This window comes from Aptenodytes forsteri, unplaced genomic scaffold, assembly GCF_000699145.1.
Source record: "Aptenodytes forsteri isolate BGI_AS27 unplaced genomic scaffold, ASM69914v1 Scaffold254, whole genome shotgun sequence".
Taxonomy (NCBI): domain Eukaryota; kingdom Metazoa; phylum Chordata; class Aves; order Sphenisciformes; family Spheniscidae; genus Aptenodytes; species Aptenodytes forsteri.
Window position 1 is genome coordinate 404,709 of NW_008794459.1, and position 10,172 is coordinate 414,880.

Here is a 10,172-nt window from a genome sequence, read left to right on the forward strand (position 1 = left end):
CTCCAACAGGTCCGTGTCTTTCTTATGCTGAGGGCTCCAGAGCTGGACGCAGTACTCCAGGTGGGGTCTCACCAGAGCAGAGTAGAGGGGCAGAATCACCTCCCTTGACCTGCTGGCCACGCTTCTTTTGATGCAGCCCAGGGTACGATTGGCCTTCTGGGCTGCGAGCATGCATTGCTGGCTCATGTCCAGCTTTTCATCCACCAGTACCCCCAAGTCCTTCTCGGCAGGGCTGCTCTCAATCCCTTCATCCCCCAGCCTGGATTGATACCGGGAGTTGCCCTGACCCAGGTGCAGGACCTTGCACTTGGCCTTGTTAAACCTCATGAGGTTCACATGGGCCCACTTCTGGAGCTTGTCCAGGTCCCTCTGGATGGCATCCCGTCCCTCTGATGTGTTGACCGCACCACTCAGCTTGGTGTCCTCTGCAAACTTGCTGAGGGTGCACTCGATCCCACTGTCTATGTCATTGATGAAGATATTAAACATGCTCAGCACCTGCTCCCAGATATCTTGGTCCTCATCCTGTAGATGAGTGGGTTGAGCATGGGAGGCACCAGCAGGTAGAGGTCAGCCATAAGGATGTGGAGGTCCACAGGGGTCCTCTGGCCCCAGCGCTGAGTATAGAAGGAGAAGAGCCCAGGCGTGTAGAAGAGCAGGATGACACCGATGTGGGAGCCACAGGTTCCGAAGGACTTCAGATGAGCGTCTCTGGAGGAGAGACCTATGACCTTCCTCAGGATCAGCATGTAGGAGACAGTGATGAGGACTGAGTCTGAGCCCACCATGACAGTGGCAGCCATGATCCTGTAGATGATGTTGGGCTGGGTGTCCCCACAGGCCAGCTTCACCACTGATGTGCTCGCAGTAGGAGTGGTGAATGACACGGGGGCCGCAGTAGGACAGGTTGGTCACCATACATGTCAGAGGGGTGATGATGGCAATGCCACGTACTGCAGCAGCCAAACCCAGCTTGGCAATGGTGGGGCCAGTCAGGATGGCAGAGTAGCACAGAGGCCTGCAGATGGCCAAGTATCGGTCAAAGGCCATGGTGAGCAGGACCTCTGACTCCACTGTGGAGAAGCTGGGGATGAAGAACATCTGGGCCACACAGCCCTCAAAGTCGATCTTGTGGGAGCAGAACCAGAAGATGCTCAGGAGCTTGGGCATGGTGGAAGTGGTGAGCATGAGGTCAATGGCAGCCAGCATGAACAGTAAGTAAAACATGGGCAGTGCAGGCTTGGGTCCATCCTAATCACTAGAAGGCATGTGATGTTCCCCAGCACTGCCGTGAAGTACATGGTGCAGAATGGAAAGTCAATCCAGAACTGAGCATCCTCCAGCCCAGGGATGCCTGTTAGGATGAAGGATGAGGGACTGGAGTGATTTGGGTAGGACATGAGGCACTGCTGCAGAGCTGGCAGGTAAGACACAGGAACAGCTGGCATAGACGGCGAGAAGAAGAGCTGTAGCAAGCACTGCTATGGACTCCAGCCACTTCTCAGGCACACAGACCCGTCATCATATCCTCCTGCCTCTTATCCAGGTACACTCAGTCGCATCATTGGCAAGATGCAAACACACATGGTCTTAGCCCGAATATATGGGAGTTATCTTACCTCTCCTCCCATCCTGGGCTGGCCTCTGGCTGTTGTCCCCATCCCTCCACTCCATAGTTTGGGAGTTACAAACTAGAAGTTGAGTACATTTAGTTGCCATCAGTACAAAAATCTAAGATGGGAGAAGGGGGAAGATCCAGAATACTTTGAGGGTGCAGCTCATCAGGACTCTGGTCACCTGCACACCTCTGCGGTTGTAAACCATATTCTCTCCTGGGCTGGTGTGCCCCATCTGATTCCCACCTTGGGAAACTGCAGCAGATGTATATTTGCAACATCAGTGTTTGTTGCCCAGAACATTTTTGCTGTGAGAGCTGATGCCCGTGGAAGCAGTGCACTGACCCTGTGCGTCTCCCAGCTGCGTGCCCCGCTTCAGGCCAGCACTGTCAGCTGTGTGGCTGTCCCTGCTGGAGTCCAAATCCAAACCACCCTGCTGGAGTCCCTCTCTGAATGGGCATCCCACCTACAGGGTCCCTGTCTCCTGCATTAGGAAGGAAAACCAGTCTCATGGCCAAAACTGTCCTGAGGCTGCAGTGTTAGTCCCTTCCAGCGCTAACCCTCCCACGGTGCGTGTACCTCCTTACCTTCAAGCCCTTGCCAAAAGAAAGAAGTGCTGTGAATTGTCCCTGTTTTACCAGGAGAACAGAGAGACAGAAGGGTTAAATTAGCCTGCTGGCAGTATGGGAATTAGATGAGTTTCTCAGGCACTTGTACCCTCTGTTTTCGCCAACATAGCAAAGGGCCAGACTTCATCTCCTTGGCTTTCCAGACATTTGACTTCCTTGACCCCTAAATAGTTTCATGCCTCCTCCAGACCGCTTTGAGTCCCCCACATGACACAAACCAACAGGCATTTCAGTCTGTTTCTAGTCATTGCTATTTGCAATGTAAGGACAAATACTGCAAAGCCAATATTGTGAAAATGCTGCCAAGACAATGTTATTTATAATAGTTTATTGCAAAGAGGACTCTGTTTGCAGTGCAATCAGCTGCCTTGGCTATAAATTCAGGGAGGCAGAGCCACAGCTGGCACAAGCCAGTCCAGCAGGAAATGTGTCTCGTGCCAGAATTATTTATCTGGAAAGGGCAAACACATCTGAGATCCTGTAATCCTGTGCTTGGAAAAAAGGTGGATACTCCCTCCCTCCTCTCTGTCAGAGGTAATTGATCTACAAACCCCATGTACTGTTCTGGGCAGTGTTACCTGTACTTCATCTTGTATAATAAAGCTATTCAGATTATTAAATAATGCTATTCAGCAAGCATCAGACTCAGTTTTTACTGGGTCCTTTTCATGTATGTTCACAGTGCTGTGCCAGTTCTGTTCCCTTAGCAGGGTCTGATTTCTTGGGTACACATAAACACATGAAATACCAAGGAAGCAAACTCTGTAGCTCAGTCTCTCTGACCAGCCCATTTGGGTCATGCAAAGATGCTGTCCCCACTGCACTTCAGTTTCATCCACGTTACACCTGACCTCTACATTTCATGCATCCTCCTCTTGACATCCCCTGGAGCCACGGTGCCAGTGTGCTAGCAATCAAAGGTGCCTCCAGACCCTGAACACACACACACACACACACGGCGACAGGTGTCTAGTGCCACGTCCCAGCCCTGCACAGAGCGTCACACCTGGAGGAGCTCTTCCTTCATCTCACCAACTCCAACCCAGCCTTGCATGGACCTCTCACTTCTACCACTAACCCCCAAGAATGACTGGAGTTGCAGCCTACATAAAAATGCCATGTTAGGAAGATCACAGAATCATAGAATCATTGAGGCTGGAAAAGACCTCTAAGATCATCGAGTCCACCCGTCGACCCAACACCACCATGCCCACTAAACCATGTCCCTAAGCGCCGCGTCTACACGTCTTTTAAATACCTCCAGGGATGGGGACTCCACCACTTCCCTGGGCAGCCTGTTCCAATGTTTCACCACTCTTTCAGTAAAGACATTTTTCCTCATGTCAAATCTAAACCTCCCCTGGCACAACTTGAGGCCGTTTCCTCTTGTCCTATCGCTCGTTACTTGGGAGAAGAGACCGACCCCACCTCGCTACAACCTCCTTTCAGATGGTTGTAGAGAGCGATGAGGTCTCCCCTCAGCCTCCTCTTCTCCAGGCTAAACAACCCCAGTTCCCTCAGCCGCTCCTCATCAGACTTGTTCTCCAGACCCCTCACCAGCCTCGTTGCCCTTCTCTGGACACGCTCCAGCACCTTGACGTCCTTCTTGTAGTGAGGGGCCCAAAACTGAACACAGTATTCGAGGTGCGGCCTCACCAGTGCCGAGTACAGGGGCACGATCACTTCCCTACTCCTGCTGGCCACACTATTTCTGATACAGGCCAGGATGCCATTGGCCTTCTTGGCCGCCTGGGCACACTGCCGGCTCATGTTCAGCCGGCTGTCGACCAGCACCCCCAGGTCCTTTTCTGCCGGGCAGCTTTCCAGCCACTATACTGTGGTATACCAGATACTGTGATTTTGGCTATTTTTGAGTTGTACTTGCAACAGCAGGGATGGGAGCAACACTTGCAGACTTGCTGCTGCTCAAGTGGAGCAATGCTTTCAGGCCTGTTGACACACTTCTGAGCGTTTTCTTTGTGCTTCATTGGCACGAAAAGCTGATAGAATTTTATTTTGTGCAATTAAGTGATTCAGTAACTTGTAAAGTGACAAGTTTTGCTCATTGCAGTAGTCAAAATCCAGAAGATTTCCTAGAAACAGGGGACATTACCAGGCATCTTGACCTAGCTTGCTGTACCCCATTAGATTTGTTGCAAACTTATTGTACTTTAAACAGTGAAACAGATTAAAATACCCTCAGAGAATGAGCTGCTCGGTATTGAACAAAGTGCAAAAGGAGTTGAAATCTTTGATTGCTAGCATACCGGCAAAGCTTCCCTGACTTTGTAAGGAAGGAATAGATCCTGGTACTTGAAGTTGAGATTTTAACTCTTTCCTCACTCATTTTTGTCAGCTCTGCCTCTCTGCTGCTAAGCAATAATCAATAAATTTACCAGATTTGATGCACTTAACATTTTGTGTCATTCTTAGACATTGCAAATCTACCAGCCATGCAGTCTGAGCCTGTAAAAAATATGTAGCCAACTCCTTTTGCAACCACATGCTGATCTGACTGTGCTAACAGCCACCCAGCACTCCTGATCAGAGTACAGCCTGTCATGAAACAAAGATGCCTTGAATTTTGGGTTTTAAGAGAGCTAGAGTAATGATCCAGTCCATACCCCTTCCCCAGTAGAAGATCAAAAGTAATCTCTGATAGATACATGCATGACCAGATGTCCCATTGCAGAAACTCTATACTTTCCCCAAATCACCTGTTTCAGAGCATTTTCCTAGTGTCAAGCCTGTATCTCACTGGAGCTTGTGACTTTTGTCCTTTCCATAAAGGAGAAGAACAAATTATTACCTTCCTTGTGGTGTTTGCCATCCTCTTCAGGTTTGCGCAAGCAAAAAGGACAGGACTAGAGCTATGATCAGGTAATTGCAGGTCTTCACAGATGACTGGGTCAGCGGATGTTACACCTATGCGTCTACAGCTTGTTTGAAGTTCATTTAACCAAGGAAGAGCTTGCAGCCAAATAATTAGCAATGTTGTAATTAACCTATGCAAGGAAGCAAGCTGAGGTTGCAGGTGTATGACTGGCAGTTCTCTACCACAATATTCACTTAACGTGGGATATCTAGAAGTAATGAAGTAGCTCATTAACTCAGTAAGAGACAAAGTCCACTTAGGTGTATTGGCATATCTGCATAGTAGCTTTTCTGGATAGATTGTCTTATATTCCACCTCAATTTGACTAAAATTTGAACTTGGCTCAGAGCTTGGCACTGCTTAAAAATACTGGCATAACACCAGATTAAATGAAAAAAAAACATCTACCCAGCTCACCTGGATGATTTGGATGTGACCCTGGCTGTACCTACATCACCTTCAAATACTGTTTCTCTCTCACACAACCAAGCAACTCCTCAACCTGCCAAAAGGACCTGCATGAAAATATTTATACGCCTTAAGGAACCTGATCACCCTGGGTGATCAGTCCCAGATCCTGCTGGGACTTCAGAGACACTAGTTGTCACAGAGTAGAAACTGCTGCCTGGGAATAGTCAGGCATAGCAATGGTTTGTAAATTCACTCCTCTTTCCCACTGCATGGGTTATGTCTGTCTCAGCATTAAGCAGTGCCAAACAGATCTTTGGTCCACAAAGGAGGAAGTTTTTATTTCTGGGTGGGCAAATATACCTCTAGGCATGACTAGCTGTTCTCCTGGTACACACACAATGGTGCATGTGTCCTTCAGGCTTAACCCTGTCGGTGTAAAACTCGCTTTGGATTTGGATCCAGCGTCACTGCACTCCTTCTGGGGCACAAGATAGCAGCCTGGATTCTTCGGGCTGTATTTTAATGTCACCTTTCATCTGAGGATCCTGAAGCATTCATGAACTTTAGTGAATGCTTTGTAAATGAGTGCTGATCCTTTGGACCTGATTTAGGTGTTCCCTGTCCTTGCAGTCTCTGAGGGTGGAGGTCATGTATGAACCGCAGACGATCGGTATGGTATTTAGGGAGAGGGGTGCTGGGGAAGGAGGGCAGGAAGCCATTCAGATAATGACCACATCTGGGATCAATGTCAGTTTTTCAGCTGTTTCAGTCTGGCAACTAAAACATGACACAAAGAACAATGACTTATGGGCGTGCTGGCCCCTTGGGCTACTGGTCCTTCAAAAGAAAGCAACCAAAACTAGTAGAAATCTGCAGAGACTGGAGAGGAGGAGAAGCCCAGAAGATCAGTTTAAGGAGCCTTGTGGCTTCTGTTGGCATTTTGGCTACAGACAAATAGACGGCATGGTGGGAGATGCTCTTGGAAGGAGGTGACCCATGCTGGGGCAGAGACAGCCCTGAGGGACCATGGGAGACCCACCCAAGCTGGGGCAGAGGAAAGTGAATAAGGACCAAGGAGCAGCAGAAGGAAACCACCAAGCACTGATCCAGACCTCCTGCACCACCGTCACCCCACCAAAGGGGCTGGGAGGGCAGGAGTGCAATGCATGGGGACAACATGGGGAGTTGAGACTAGGACAGGGGAGAAGAGATGTTGGAGTGATGAAAAATCAGGGGAAGGGGGAGGAATGGTGTTTCCCTAAATTTTTTTTAATTTTTTTTTCTTTTTTCCCCTCAATGCATTAATTAATTATCAAAAGTTTATGTTAATTTGTCATAAATTAAATTAAGTGAAAATCCCCAGGTTGAGACTGTTTTGCTCCCAGTAGAAACTCCTTGCTTCCTTGGTCTGTTTTTTTGTCCCCTCTTCTTCCATGTGCTGTTCCTGGCCACACACCCATGGAGACATGTTTTGCTTTCAGACGTGTATTTCCATCAGCTGGGCTCTCCCTGCATTCATGCTTCTCAACATACAATTCATTGGTGGCTTCGGGCATCCAACTTTTCAGCCTGCTTCTAATGTGGCACACAGGGTTGCCTTGATGTGTGATTTCAGCAGCTCTTGCAGCATCAGAGGGAATGGAGACCTTGGTGTGGTGGAAGGCCATCTCTGAGTCCTGCCCTACCACAAATCGGGTCCTGTCTCAGGGTCCCCACAGCTAAGTGATAGCTTCTCTCCCACTCCAAAGTCTGACCTGTCCATCAAGGGACCAGGGACATCTCACCGCAGACATGGAGAGAGGTCAGAACAGCTGGGGAGCACGTAGGATGGGCACCCAGCATCCATATTCAAAAGTACCTCTTCAGAAAGCCCTCACCAGCTGCAGTCTCACGCCAGGACTCTCTCAGCATGTGAGCCAGATGTGGACCTGCCAGGCAGCCTGGTGCTCCAGATGCAGTCCCATTGTATAATCCAATGGATGGGTTCCCATCCTTTGCAAGCAAAAGTATCGGATCTGTGTGCCTGAAATGGGGTGACTTTTCTGCTCTGAGGCCTCTCGTCATCATCACAGTGCAAACAGGAACAAGAAGACCTGAGTGGAGGCTTGCTCTTGATAATGCAGAGGTGAACCAACGAAGCACCTTGCCCACTGAACACCACTTTGTGATTACTGCATCCTTTACCCTACCTGGGGTCTCTGCACCTCGCTCGCAGTGCTGTGACTGAGAGGCAGAAGGTGGGGGAAACCCACCCAGACAGGATGAGACCTCTGGTAGAGCTAGAGAAGAAATCTTGGGGAATGCTGGGCACTTGGGGTGGTTGGATGGGCCTTCCAGAGATGGTGGCAGTAATTAATTTATTGGGTTTTGTAAAAAGAGACAGGGAAACTCTGCTGGGACTCTGGCTAGAGAAACAGCTCAGGGAGAAGGTAAATCACTGCCCTGCCTCCCTTCTTCTGCAGCAGAGGTTTCCTCCAACTCTGAGAGGCAAGAGCTAATCCTGGTCTTCTGGAGCTGAAGATGAGAGAGGGAGAATGACATGAGATTGCCCGCTGTTTTGTGAAACTTCCCAGGAGACAGCTTGGCTATAAACTCCCCAGCTGCAGGGCAGCTTCTGAAGTCTGCTCAGCAGGCTGGAGAGCCGGAGGTCCTTGGAGAAGAGGAGCTGTTTCTTACTCACAGCTTGGTCAGAAATCTGGTGAGTCATCCCAGGGAGTCTGGTGCACGTGAGTTGTGCAAGGGGGGAGGAAAGAGACGGTCTGAACCAAGCCCTGACGTAGGTCCCAATCTGTTGTGGGATGGAAACCCAGCTTGAATTCTGAGGATGCATGATTTTTTCTTAGTTTAATCTAGGAACTCATAAGAGCGCCTGTGCTGGGTCAAACCAGAAGCCTTCCCCACCTGGGATCTGCTCTCCAGCTGTGGCTGTGCCTCTGTGCACACCTGGTAGAGCCCTCCCAGGGGTGCTCAGGGGGTCCTGGAGAATCAGAGGCATCCTGGGAGGAGGCTGTCAGGACTGTGCCAGCCTCATGGTGCTGGGGGCCCACCTGCTGCCTCCTCCACCTGCTCCAGGGAAGGAGAGATGTCTTGAATCCAAATAAGCACTGAAGAATTTCATCTCTGAACAATGGTGATCATGCTTTTTACTTGACATCACTTCACACTCTTTTTGATAAACTCCACAGACTGACCTTGCCATGATTTAGTAACAAGCAGAATAACAAATCAACTTCACACGTTATAAGGGAGTTGAAGTGAAAGTGGCACAATCTGGGTATGTTTTGCAAAGTTTAATGATTCTTTCTATTATGTTTCATTGAAAAGAAAGACTTTTAGGTTTGCAAAGGATGCCTCTCAATGCAAACTCTCTGCTTCCAACAGCACTACCTCATTCATGTTTTTCTTGACTGGCATCCCTGGGCTGGAAGATATGCACCCCTGGACTTCCATCCCATTCAGCAGAGTGTTCAGCGTAGCCCTCCTTGGGAACTGCACCCTCTTGTACGTGATGAAGACAGAGTCATCTCTCCGCAAGCCCATGTTTTATTTCCTCTCCATGCTGGCTGTCATTGACTTGGTGCTGTCCCTGACCACCATGCTCAAAATGCTGATCATCTTCTGGTTCAATGCCCAGGAGATCACCTTCAGTTCCTGCCTTGTGCAGATGTTTTTTCTTCACACTTTCTCAGTCATGGAGTTGGTGGAGCTGCTGGCCATGGCTTTCCACATGTATGCTGCCATCTGCAATCCCCTGAGCTACAAGCTCCATCCTGACCATCTCCCTGGTAGTCAGGAACGGGCTGCTGGCTCTAGCCAGGGCAGCCGGGCTCATGTTGCCTCTGCCTTTCTCCTCCGTCGCCTGCCGTACTGCTGCTCCCACATCACCTCCCACTGCTACTGCAAACACATGGCAGTGGTGGAGCTGTCCCGTGCCAACACCAGGTTCAGTAACATCATCGTGGTTCTCTTCATCGTGGGGTTGGATCTGTTGTTCATTGGGCATTCCTACCTCAGGATCTTGAGGACTGTGTTGAGCCTGGCATTGAAGGAGGACAGACTGAAGGTACTTGGGACCTGCTTCTCCCACATCTGCGTCATCCTGGTCTTCTATACCCCTGTGGTTCTCTCATTAGTAATCCACAGGTTTGGTTGCCATGTTGCCTCTCACATGCACATCTTGATGGCTAATTTCTACCTCCCATTCCCCCCCATGGTGTATGGTGTCAAAACCAAGCAGATCCATGATGGGCCACAGAAATTAACCCTGCATACATAACTGCAGCAAGTGCATGATCTGCTATAAACAACTCCCATCTCTTCTCCTGAATCTTTCCAAGTTTAAGACTTGAGAATTGTGAGAGGATTGTACATATGTGCTGAAAACGGTAGCATTTCAGCTCATCACTGCCTGCAGCAAGCAGCAAAGCCTCCTTGGCAGACTGAGGAGGGTGCTAAATCCAGAGGTCAGCCTATGTAGAACTGGAAAATTTTCAGAGTATTCAGCTTTGACGTCACTGTGCTGATAGTGAGCTGGAGGTAAATATCATTCTTGTTTGAGCTCCACAGGCTGCATTTCTTCTCTTTTTGTGCGCTAAGGAAATGAGCTGATGGCCTGCAGGTCCTCTCCAAAGAGCTATTGAT

General features: G+C 49.3%; 2 protein-coding genes across 2 annotated transcripts; one reads left to right on the forward strand and one right to left on the reverse strand.

Moving 5' to 3' along the window:
- Positions 1–491: 491 nt before the first annotated feature.
- Positions 492–1,400, reverse strand: LOC103908504 (putative olfactory receptor 52P1). Its single transcript, XM_009290887.1, is given in 3 exon segments — positions 492–858; positions 860–1,232; positions 1,235–1,400. Coding segments are annotated over 3 exon segments (906 nt in total).
- A 4,876-nt stretch (positions 1,401–6,276) lies between these two features.
- Positions 6,277–9,807, forward strand: LOC103908505 (olfactory receptor 52K1). Its single transcript, XM_019475018.1, is given in 4 exon segments — positions 6,277–6,299; positions 8,913–9,291; positions 9,293–9,377; positions 9,380–9,807. Coding segments are annotated over 4 exon segments (915 nt in total).
- The last annotated feature ends 365 nt before the right edge of the window (positions 9,808–10,172 follow it).